General features: G+C 46.9%; 1 protein-coding gene across 1 annotated transcript in view; it reads right to left on the bottom strand.

The window, feature by feature from the left end:
• The window catches only part of Fstl4 (follistatin like 4), a 421,445-nt gene extending 408,572 nt beyond the window's left edge, over positions 1-12,873 (bottom strand). Inside the window, exons 1-2 of the mRNA XM_036197831.1 lie at positions 12,649-12,873; positions 2,911-3,046 (exon numbers count right to left, since the gene is read on the bottom strand). Coding sequence (XP_036053724.1) covers positions 2,911-3,036 — 126 coding nt within the window. The 5' untranslated portion in view covers positions 3,037-3,046; positions 12,649-12,873. The remainder of the gene's footprint in view (positions 1-2,910; positions 3,047-12,648) is intronic.
• Between the last annotated feature and the right edge of the window lie 137 nt (positions 12,874-13,010).

The following is a 13,010-nucleotide window of genomic DNA, read 5'->3' as shown; positions in this document are numbered from 1 at the left end:
TTTGCTGTGAAGCGACACCATGACTACTGCAACTGTTATAAAGGAAAACATTTAATTGGAGCTGGCTTACAGTGTCAGAGGTTTAGTCCATTATTGTCATGGCAGGAAACATGGCAGTGTGCAGGCAGACATGGTTCTGGAGAAGGAGCTGACAGTTCTACATCTTGATCTGCAGGCAGCAGAAGGAGACTATGTACCACACTGGGCACAGCTTGAGCATATGAGACCTCAAAGCCCACTCCCACATTGAAACACTTCAACAAGACCATACCTATTGCAACAAGGCCTCACCTCCTAATAGTACCACTCCCTATGGGCCATGCATTCAAACACTTGAGTCTGTGGAGGCCATACCTATTCAAACCACCATACCTGGGGTCAGTTTCCAGCACCCACATCAGGTAACTCACAACCACCTGCAACTCCAGCTCCAAGTGATCTGATACCCTCTGGCCTCTGTAGGCTAGCTTGAATGTGGTACACAAAAACTCACTCACCACCCCCCGCCCCACTCACACACAAATAAATAAAAATGAGCAAATCAATCTTTCTTTTAAAAACTTAAGTATTCAAAGTGTAAGCCCGTATGTGATTAATAGTGGTCTAAGAAGGTTCTAGAGAAGAAGTAAGAACAAGAGCTTAGGTTAAAGCAGTGGTTCTCAACCTTCCCATGCTACCACCCTTTGATACAGTTCCTCATGTTGTGGTGACCCTCCAACCATAAAATTGTTGCTACTTCATAACTGTCATTTTGCTACTGTTAGGAATAGTAATGTAAATATCTGCATTTTCCCATGGTCTTAAGCGACCACCGTAAAAGGGCCATTTACCATTCCCAAAGGGGTTATGACCCACAGATTGAGAACTGCTGGGCTAGGCAATGACTGAGTAGGAAAGAACACTTGCCATGCAGGTCTGAGAATACCTGGGGCTTGCCGGCCAGCCAGCTCAGTTGAAAAACTGCCGTCTCCAGGCTCTGTGAGAGACCCTGTCTCAAGGGAATAATGCAGAGAGTCATAGAGGGGGATGTCTTACACTTGCCTCTGCATGCTATATTAACAGGCACCCAAACACATACACACCAGAGGTTGGGAGGCATTCAGAACATGACCAAAGTCAGAAAGCACCTCCACTGCAGTGAATGGTCTGCTCCTGCTAGCTAAACATTGACAAAAGCCACCCTCAACTTCCATGGACTCGCCCATTCACAGCATGACCACCTCATTCATCAGAGCTAGGAGCAGGCTCAGTGAGTTAAGGCACAGCAGAAAACAGAGCTACAGCTGAGAGGTGTGCCCAAAGGCCAGCTGTACCTGCCTCCGGGAGACTGCCTCCTTCCTGAAGTGACATTCTTGGACTTAGAAGACACAGCTGGAGTTGGGGCAGACAACCCCAAACAAAGAGAAGCCTAACTCTCCTGTTGTTACCCAAAGCTGAGGTGTTAAGCGCTCACATAGGAGTCTCTAGGTGATGTTAACTTGCCTCCCATTTACCACTAGCTAAATCCCACTTTAATTAGCTTGCCTCTTAATTGAAATAAGAGGTGCACTGAAGAGGGCCAAGGAGCCCCCTACCTTCAGAAGAGTAAGCTACCTGTAAGGCCTGTTTGCTTTCCTATTAAATATTCAAGGATGGATCTAGAGGACTTAAGTGATGGTTTCCCCTTGGGATGTGAGTATAAAAATGAAGCCCTTTCCACATGGGAAATGTAGCTCTCACCAGCCCAGTCGCAGCCACCATTAGATGCTTTCCAAGCAACATTAAGGTATGTCCTTCATAGAGTTAGACAGAGGCGATAGTATTTCTATTTAATCATCGACTTGAGACAAAAGCACACTGCACCAACTTCAGCAGGAGAAGTGTGCATTAAATTACTTCCGAAACTCCCCAAAGAGTAAGGCTTGCAGGTTTGGGATTGCATGACAATTAAGTAATAATGAAAGAGAACTCTGTGCCATTTGATCAAATAATGCGTTAATCCTAACACACACTGTGTGTGTGTCCCTTATCCGCTCTTGGGGTATGTTGACTTTTTTCGGTAATTTTGACTTCTCCTTCCCCGGGAACAGACACACAGATACAGAGAAAAGGATGTATCAGTGTAAGACAATGGAAATGGGGATGCCTGGGAGAACCCTGATAAGGACTCAGCTCCTCGAGGCGAAGAGGAAAATCCCAGGTGGTTTTAATGAAGGGGGTACTCACTTTTCAAAGTTCAGCACCTACACAATGCATTTTCTGAAGATAACCTGCATTCCATACGCACCTTCAATTCATGAGGCCACCCCGAATTCACTGAGCCTGCTACCTTGAGTAGGGCTTGTGCCTGGGACACTTGAGACTGGAGATCACTAAGCAATTAGCAGTACATCCAGGCCCTTGGGGGAGGTTTCTGAGAGTAAGTTTTCCAGGCTCTTTAGAAGTATTTATATACACCTAGCATGCCATTAATCATTCTTATCTGTTCATTAAAGCTGTCTCCCTCAGGACCTCAGCTCACCAATTCTTTCTCAGCTCAGTTCTTTTCTATCTATATATCCTAAGAGTGGCCCATTTCCTTTAAGACATATTTTGTCATTAAAATCCTTCATGAGTTCACATGGGTGTGCCCCACCAGTAGGTCTGAATTTGTAGAATTAAATACCCAGACAAGCCAGCCCGAAGAAGGGCCTCTGGGGAAGGACAAACGTGCAGTGAAAAGCAGTTTGGGAGTGTGCTTTTGTTCAGAGTCCAGAACCATGGCCCACCTCTGACAGTGCCTGCGGCCTCCTCCTGTTCCCTACCAAAAACGGGGTTCAATTTGAACTTACACAATGGTATAACTGATCTAAAAGTGGAAGAGAAACCAGACACTGGAGCACTGAAGAACAACCTGTATGAAATGTCATGTTGGTAGTTACCAGACCATACCTCTGCCTGTGACTCTCCCAGAACCACATCCGGGCTTCTGCTGGCTCCATGGTCCATCCATCCCAGCACAACTGGCAGGGAGACCCCGAGGAGGGCAAGATGTGGCCAGAAGCCTCCCGGTTTCATTTTGTCCAGTCTGTTGAGAAAATAACAAAGGCTCAGTGGGGAAGCAGCGGGTCACCTCAGTCAGGAGGGAGTTGATGCGCATACAGGCTAACCTGAGGGTCTGGGCAGATGGCTGGTTTGTAAAGTGCTAGCCATGCGATCGTGGGGACCTTGAGCTCCAGGACCCACATAAAAAGCTAGGAATGACAGTTTGTTTCTCTAATCCCAGTGCTGGGGACGTAGAGAAAGGTAGATCCCAGAGATTCGCTGACCAGCCAGCACTGCCTAATTAGAGAGCCACTGATCAGTGAGAAAAACTCTTTCTTGCAAAAAATCAAGATGGCTGGCTGCTGAGGAACCACAATCAAGGTTGAATTCGAGCTTCCCTAGGCACATGCAACTACACACATGTACAGCAGTGCACACATACAAAGAATCAGATTAATCTAAGTATCAAATGCAGTATAAATCCTTCTGTTTTACTTGGGAGAAGGTGCATTATTTCTGGGCCTCGGTACACTGTCTCTGAAATGGGGACCATATTAGAGACCTCAGTGGGGTGCTCTGAGAATTGAGATGCCAACCACCACCAAATCTACAAGGACAACCAGGAAGAGTCTGCCGAGTCACATCTACTGGGCACATCCATGCCTCAATTTCCTGAGAAGGCATTTGGAGCTAGGCACAGGAAACTTAGGAAAAGCCTGATCACCTAAGTTTGATTGCCCAAAGCTGACTCCTGCAAGTTGTCTTCCATGGCATATGAATCCCCATGTATACATACACTAAATAAATAAACGCAGTTAAAGAAATGTTGATGAGGTAAGTGTGTAACAACCTCTCTATACCTTACACCTTGGTTTACAAAATGATAAACTTCAAAATAGCATCATAAGGTCTAGTATTTTAGTTTTTGTAGCAGAATCTAAGCAGCCAATACCAATTAAACCCCAATAACCTGGAAGTAACATTTTCGCCTGAAGTCCTAGAAGGGGCAATTCAAGGTAACCAAAGACATAGGACCCACACAGCTGAGGCATTGGGGCTCAGATATGAGCAGTGTTTAAGAAACCTCATGTGTGCTGGTGGTGGTGGCACACACCTCTAATCCCAGCACTTGGGAGGCAGAGGCAGGTGGATCTCTGTGAGTTCAAGGCCAGCCTGGGCTACAAAGCAAGTTCCAGGACAGCCAGAGCTACACAGAGAAACCCTGTCTCAAAAATTAAAAATAATAAATAAATAAATAAATAAATAAATAAATAAATAAATAAATAAAAGAAACCTGTTTGCTAAACTGCTGTGCTAATGGAGTGAGGACAGACTGCTCCAGGGGTCCTAGTAACTGCATTTAAAAAATTATATTTAGGATGGTATGTGTGTGTGTGTGTGTGTGTGTGTGTGTGTATGTATGTATATGTGTGTGTGTATGTATATGTGTGTGTATGTATGTGTGTGTGTATGTGTGTGTGTGTATGTGTGTGTGTGTGTGTGTGTGTGTGTGTGTGTGTGTGTGTGTGTTGTGGGGGATATGTTGGAGGTCAGAGGACTACTTGCAGGAGTCAGTTATCTCCCTCCCCCATGTGAATTCTGGGGATCAAACTCAGGTCACCAGGCTTGATGGCAGGTACCTTTACCTGCTGAGCTGTCTCACTGGCCCACCTGCTTACTTTTTAAGTAAAGTTTCCATTGTAAATGTATGTTAGCCATAACTTTAATGGTATTTAATTGCAGACTCTCCATGCCACATCCTGACTGTTCTCAGAGAGAGAAAAATACGCAGTGCCCTTTAGAGGTCAGCACCCCAGATGACCTGGCCTGGGGACTGGGCTACAGCTGGCATCTGATTCAAAAACTTGGCTTGAGATAGCTTGTAGCTTGAAGAGTCCCATCCCTGTACTCAAGTCAACAGCCTTGGATAACTCCTACACTCTGGACTCCAGCCTTTTCAACTGTGGATCCCAACTTCAAAGCGGCTTATAGAGTTTCTCCTGGGGAGATGTTAAAAATTGAGCAATGGTAGAATATAGTAAATAGTAAAATACAGAACCAGCAATTAATTAAGAAGCAAATGCACAATGAAACCAAGGAGGCTCTGGCAATGCTTATCTATGCTACATCTCACCACCTCATGGCAGCCTTGGCTCTGAGCACACCAGACTTTGCCTCACACACACACCGTGTGACCTAATACACTACCACCAAGTGCTGCCTGAAACACCATGGCTCAGATCCAGGACTACTGCATGCTCTGAACCACAGTGTTTCACTTAGCAAAGTTTTCTGCTCTTATGGAAATATAATGATTTGATTATAGACGACAAAGTCTTTTAATATTTTCCTACCATCGTTCCTCAGCATGTAAGTATCAAATGAGTATATATATTTGGATGGTAGTATATAAGAATGTTTGATTTTTAAAATTGCTATTTGAGTTGCTGGCTGGAATTCCATAAAACTTGTTAAATGAATTTTGGCTCAGGAGCAGGACAGAATTTCCAACCATTTCTGAAATGGTCCTGAACACCCTTCTGCCATTTTGTACTATGTATTTAAGTAACATGGTGTTCAACACTGACAATTATAAAATCAAAATATTAATCAGCTCCGAGAAACACCAAAGATGCTCTTCCTCCTGCAGTATCAAATATACGCCAAAACTGAATTCTTTATGCACAGCCATCTCATGAGTATACAAATTTACTTTCATCTTTAACAAATAATAAAAGTACATATATACTAAGGAATTGTTTTCAAATAAATTTCTTTGGGGCCGGAGACATGGCTAAGAGTACATTCTAGCCGGGCAGTGGTGGCGCACACCTTTAATCCCAGCACTTGGGAGGCAGAGGCAGGTAGATCTCTGTGAGTTCGAGGCCAGCCTGGGCTACCAAGTGAGTTCCAGGAAAAGGTGCAAAACTACACTGAGAAACCCTGTCTCAAAAAAAAAAAAAAAAAAAAAAAAAAAAGAGTACATTCTTTCAGAGGAACCAAGTTTGAGTCCCAGTATGCATATCAGCCTACTCAAAATCACCTGTAACTCAAGCTCCAGGGGAATCTGATGACTCTGGCCTAAGCTGGGGTGGGAGGTACCTCCTCTCTGGTACGCGCGCGCGCACGCGCACACACACACACACACACACACACACACACACACACACACACACACAGAACTAATAAATCTTTAAAAGTAAAAATCAGCCCAGTATTGTAGTGCACACCTTTAATCCCAGCACTCAGAGACAAAGGTGGTGGGTGTCTGAGTCCAAGGCCAGCCTGGTCTACAAAGAGAGTTCCAGGACAGCCAGGGTCGTTACACAGAGGAACCTTGTCTTGAAAAGCAAAAACAAAAAAAGTAAAACTCGAAGATTTATCATCAGTAGATATCTGCTTTGTAATCTAATTTATATAGGAGGTGAAAGGGGTCAGGAGTAGAAACAGTTTAAAAATCTGACCTACAAAGGAACAAAGACTATCACTTGGTCACTTGTGCTATGGCTATGACCACCAAACAAAGCCACTTGTGCAGTGTGCAGGTTCCTCCGGCTGCCTCCCCATGTGTAAGACAGAAATGCCCACGAAGAAGAAAAGGCAGAATAAAACTTGGAACACCCACACCGGTTTATGAAACGACAAGGTCAGCAGGGATCTTTTAGAGGGGGCCTCCAGAGACCCCTCATTTCTCTGTGTCTTTGGCCATTCCTTTTTTGACATCTGTCGGCAAAGCTGAGCTACTGAGAAAGTAGTCCGGGTGGCCAGCAGCTATCATCAGAATATCACCATCTCTGTACCTGAGGTGCACTTTTCGGCTGCTCCCTGTGTGAGTGAGGCCTGTGACAAAAACCAGCAGCTGCCTGACTCTATGCAAAGGATGGACACATCTCAGAGGGATGAGAAGGCAGACGGGAAGAACTCCCACATGCAGAGTTACCACAGAGTATTTCCCATACTGCAACTGTTTTGTTTCCTTTTTCTAAAAATGAATATGGCAACTCCATATTCTTCATGAAGTATTCTCTTTGAACCTGGAGCCACATTCCAGAGACTGCAGATGGCAGCTACTGGACTTTTGCATATTTTAAGAGCTAAGTATAGTAATTCGAGCTAGAATGAGAAAGATTATGCTCTCTACTCTTTTAAAATTTGTTCATATCCGTCCTCTTACAATAATGCTTGTGAGGAAAACACCTGCATTTAAAGGTCTACTTACCTCCTTTTATCATGCCTCCTTGCCCAAACATATGAAAAATAGTCAAAAATCAGTCTTACTTAATGTACAGATAGATGTCAACTCCTGGAATTATGAAATATGCAAGCCACAAAATCTAATGCTTTACTTTCAATTCGCTTAGTAATCTAAGACCAATTAGTAATTTAAAAAAAGACCCAATGGTGTTTTATTATTAATGGATAGTATCAAAATAAAATCCATTCATTTCAAGTATTGTCTTGGCAAGCACAATGTAGCTTCATTTACAAGGCAGGTCCAGAGGGTGAGCAGTGGCTGGCTGGATGCTGAGAGGTGTTTCAGGACACTCAGAACCCAAGAACCAACCTTGGTAGCTGGAGCTGGTGCTGATCTTTCTCCAGTTTGCACTGACATTCCCTATTAAGACCTTATTTGAAGACAGGGAGACATGTGAGCCAGATCAACTGCTGGAATGAGCCTACACAGCTTCTTTATAAAATGCAGCTCAGTTTGGCCACCACTAGCTGATTTCATTTACACTGTGGATGTGTCTTGGATGTCATTTTATACAAAGGGTGATTGACAATGCATTGCATCTAGAGCAGCAACAGCCTAAAAAATTTCAACTAGAGTTTTATGACAACTCAGTCAATAAAAAGAAGAATTAATATTGGGTCTAAATCAATTTTGATGATCTGTCTAATAACCAAATAGAGACTCTCAATTTGGTTAACACTCACACAGCAATTACCATGTGTCAGGTACTATTCTAACTGCTTTACAGGCATTCACTCATAACCCTCGTCTTACTCCTTGCAGAAGGCAGTGAGTATCCTTCCTCCCCATCTGATGACAGAGACACAGGGTCACAGGGAGGGTAAGTACCCTGTCAAAGCTACATGGCATATAAGTCAGCAGGTGGGTGGTTCTGTTACATCCTGTCCCTCAATGTCTCTCCACCCTTGGCAATATTTAATCTTGGTAGGCAGTTCTTTTTCATATGACAGAGTGAATCTATACAAAGCAAACAGGGAGTCCCTTCTTGCCCCGGAAAGCTGCCCAGAGCCTCCTTTGCTTGTCAAGGCTCTGACCATGGCCAAGGACTCAGAGCAAGAGGAAAGAGCCAAGCGGTCACCTTTCTGTACCTGACCCCAGAGTGAGTACAACTTGGCACATTCTCCAAGAGAAATCACACAGAATTCTAGGGGGCAAGGATGTTCCTCCAACTCCAGGGAGCACAAGTCACTTGGAGGTCATCAATCTGTTACTGAACTCATTGCAGCTCCAATTTGAATAGCCTGCTAGCCTTTAGCAACAGATCTGGGAATGAGCTCCTCAGAAGGTTACAGATTCTATCCATCTAGACCGCCTTCTGAGACTATGCTTCATTTGTTGTATGTTTCCATTCAATCCTGGCCAGACCCCAAGCACTGGTTCCAACTCCACCAGGATGGAGTCCCTGAGACAGTCTCCTTTTCCAAACAACTCGGGGCATCAATCACTTGGCAGATAAAACATCTTTGGTGGAAGAAAGTCACTTCACTCTTTCCTCTGATCCCCACCTGCTTCTCAACATTTTCCCACAGCAGGAGAACTAGGTGCTAGCCTGTCTGCTGTAGCTTTAATTCATCGCTGAAGGTTTGGAACCAAGGCACTGCCCAGACCTAGACTCTAACCCCAGCATCCCACTTCTGGACACCTGCCTGCGCTCTTATGCTACTGCAGACTTATAGAGAGCACTCAGGTTTGCATGGTCTTCCAGGTTATGTTTGTGCTGGTCAGTGCCACAGCCTCTCTGTGCAAACCACAGGACTTCCTGGCGTCATAAAACTAGCTTGTGTCTGTGCTATCTCTCCGTGCTCAAAATTACAGAATTATGACAAATTATCATGATGCAACATTCCAAATGCCAAGTTGCTTTTTGAAGAAAGTTGAAAAGCCATTACTAAAATCTTAAGTTATTGGAGAAAGACTAAAACTAATATGAATTCATGTTTAAAAAAAACAGATCTTCCCCCACACAGAGACCACAAAACAACATGTAAGCTATATTTACTGTGCAGGATCAGTGACCAGAGTCTTACACAGGTGATGGACTTGAGGTAAGTCTTGTCTATTCCTGTAACCAAATCTTTCAGGACGACCAGGAATACTGGTCACCAGGGACACTGCTCACCAGCTCTCTTTCTCTCTTGACCTCTTTTCCAGAGCACGGGAACATTACCAGGCCAGTCACCATGTATTAGTCACACATAAATGGCTTAGAAATTATAAAGATGCCTCGGTAGAGCCTCAAATAGAGAAAGGAGGTCTGTGACTCTGGAGGCACCTGCTTTTCCAAACATTTGCTTGATACTTGAATAGGACTATATTTTACACCATGTTCTGTTAACAGTCAACAGAGAGAAATCAAATGGGGAGTCCCAGAGCCCTGCTATCCTCTTCTGTGTATCAGCCCAAATGGTAGGGAGAGGGGCCACATACCAAGCCCAACCTGAAACCAGAAACTACATCATAATTTCTACTGGAAGGTTTAGGACTCTAGTTTTGATTCGTGTGCAGTTTAGGAAAAAAGAAAAAGCATTTTGGTTTTCCCCAAATTGCCCCTAAAATATCAACCTGAAGATGATAAACATGTAACTAACACCATAATTAAGCAGAATTGTATTTTGATCACATTTATTTATTTATTTATTTATTTATTTATTTATTTATTATTTGATTGTGTATGTATAAGTCAGAGAAGTGGCAGGAATCTGTTCTCTCCTTCTACATGTAGATATGAGGGCTCAAACTCAGACTGTCAGGCCCGACAGCAAATGTCTTTGCCCACTGCACCATCTCACCAGCCCTAAATTACATTTTCTGTTGACTATGCACTATGTATTTCCCAACAATTGGTGAATTGTCTACCTGAATTATTTCATGTGCAATGCATAAATTGCTGACATTCATCTTGGAACTGAAGTTCTGTACATTCGCCTATGGTTTCTAACCACCCTTATCCTTCCAACCTTCAGGCAATACTGTGAAAATACATTCTCTGTGGTTTTCCATTATATTTGATGTTCCACACCTTAGGGTTATGTATTAAAAGGCAAAACTCTTCAAGAGAGATATTCTCTTGAAAAATCAAATTTCACTAAGTTTGGAAGAACAACAATAACTCCACATCAGTAACACAAGAAGGTGGGACTTGCAGAGGGGAAAACCTCAGAGATGGGGTAGACGTTAAGGGCAGGTTTGGGAAATCTTCACCGCTCAGTACCAGTCCCTGGAAAAGACTCTTAAGTCAAATACGAGATCGCCAGAAGTCATAGTAAATAAATAGGTCCGACAAGTCCTTAACAGAAGGTAAAGCATGGTGAGTGACCTAGTCCCTGGTCAACAAGCCGGTCCCTCTCTGGGAGGAAGAAATAAAAGCCATTCTGGAATTATCAAAAACTTGTGACCTCAAACTTCTAAGAGGAAAAACAAAAGTCGCTGGGACAGCATCATCAGGAATGTTAATAGGTCGTGTCCTGTGGACTCTTTCCTTGGATGACCTTTGACTCAAGCGGAAGTCTTTCTTGGAAGTGGGAGGCGTTGGTTCCCAGGACGGGAGGAAGAAAGTCAGCCTTCAGCTGTAGTGGCAGAAGTGGCCTGACATCTGCAGCCCCTTCTCATCCAACTGAAACAGGAAGTGACTGAGTTCTGTCAGGTACAGGGGTTCGAGGGTTGAATGGAGAGGTGCTGGGGCTCTGAGACCACACAAGCCCTACCTACTCCCCCGCCCGTTTACTTTCCATATCCATGCCCACAACCAGAGCCTGTCCTCAGAGTCAGAGGGACTAGAACGAAACTGGCCACTACCAAGGATGACAATAGAGCATTAAATTTTACCCTTGTTTCACCGAAGGCTGGTGAGTAGGAAAATAACTTGGGGGCTTTCTGGGAAAGTCCTGATGGCTTCTTCATGCCCCTTCCCCCCCCCCCTAAAAAAATGGTGTTTGGTGCGCACGTTTTTGCCTAGCAGTTACCCCATTTCTTGTTAGGTGCATGTGGGGGGGGGATTTGAGCACCTCACGGATGGGGTTATCTAGTACAATTCCTGGCGCACAGACTGGCAACAGATTTACTAAGACAACAGGCGAAAGCTACTGGCGCTGTTTTTCACCCATGGAAACCTCGATGGAAGCGACACCTAGAGGGAGCAGAGGGGAGACTCCAGAGCGCTATTCATCAGTGTCAAGGGCCGGTTATCTGGAGGGAGGGAAGTCCTCTGGGCAGTGCAAGGTGGACCAGTTCCGGGAGCAAATGCAGACCTAGCGGGAGGCCCAGCTCCCAGGGAATTCTGAGTAGACCAAAGCACAGCACAGATGCTCGACAAATCCAGGGCATCACGAGTTCTACCGACTGCTGTCTGTCAGTCAGTTTCTGCCTTCGCAAGAGTTTCAGGACACGAAGTCCTCAGGTGGCAGGCATGGGGGAAGCCAAGTGGGACATAGCTTTGTCAGCTGCAGGGAATGCTCAAAGCCTCGTGCTGCAGTGGTACCCAAACTCTAAGCGATGTGCGCCCCAAGAGCAACATTCTGACTGCGTTCCGCAGGCCCCCTCTGAAACTTGGGAATGGTCTCTCATCCTTCACTGGGGCTAAGGGGGAGAGGGGACCACTCAGCACAATCAGTCTTAGCACCAAGTCCCCAACCTGAATGTCCTCAGGACAAACTGCTCCCTGGAGACTTCCCAGTGGGTTACAGCAGCCCTTACTGGCAACAACTGTGGCCTCGCCGCTGAATTAAAGCCACAGGGTCTCCAGAGCAGGGATCTGCCCGGATGCCCTCTGTGAGCTCCCTACACCGGGGACTACGGTGTAAAATGAGGGCCCGGAGAGGCGCCGCTCATCTTTTGGCTGCGACAAGGGGACGCAAGTTTCCCCGCAAAGCAGAGGGGAAGGAGGTGTAGAGGATGACCGTCCCGCACTCTAGATCCGAGCCAAGGGCATGGGTCCGAGCCAGGGTTCTGTCGCTCGCCAAGGCTCGGCGGAGGCCATTCGGGGTTCAGAACCCAAGAGCGGCGCCTGCAGGGGCTCGGTGCGGATCGCGAGCTTCGGGCACAGCGGGAGCGGCTCTGCGTGGCGCCCCGCGCGCCCCTCTAAGGATCGCTCCGTTCCCCGCCGCTGATTCCCCGGGTGTCAAGCCCCAGATGCCCCCAGCTTTAGCCTCCAGTCCTAGCGCATCCAGGGTGGCCCTGCCGAGCCCCGGCCCTGCGGTCCCGTGCCCGCGGCCAGGCGCGCAAACTTGGCTCTCCAGGCGTGGGCAGTGAGGACCAGCGAACGCCCGCACCGGGCCCTGCAGCGAGCTGCGGAGCTGCGGGCGTCGGGAGCTCGGCGGGTGGCAGCGGGACGGGCTGACGGCAGTGGCGCGACTCGGACACCCGCATGGGCTCCAGAGCGGCGCCCCGCTTACCTGCGGCGGCCGGGGCCGAGAGGAAGAAGACCAGGTGGCCGCACTCGGGCGGAAGGGAGGGAGCGCCCCGTGGCGGCGACAGCGGCAGCGACCCGGCCCCCGCGTCCTCCGCTGGGTCGTCTCCGGCTGTCGGCTGGTCCCCCGGCGTGCTAGAGACTGTCCAAGCTCCAGCTCACTGAGCCTCCGTCGGCCGCCGCTGTGCCACCGCTGCCGCGGCTGCCCTATTTCTGCCGCCGGGACCGGAGCCCGTGACGTCACCCTCCGGGCCCCGCCTGCCCAATCGCCGCCACCTGTGCTCGCCGCCCGCCGCCCGCCGCCCGCCCGCCCGCCGGTCAGACCCCGCGGCAGGTGTGGAGCAGCCC

Source organism: Onychomys torridus, chromosome 8, assembly GCF_903995425.1.
Source record: "Onychomys torridus chromosome 8, mOncTor1.1, whole genome shotgun sequence".
Lineage (NCBI taxonomy): Eukaryota > Metazoa > Chordata > Mammalia > Rodentia > Cricetidae > Onychomys > Onychomys torridus.
This window is presented reverse-complemented; position numbering and strand designations above follow the sequence as displayed.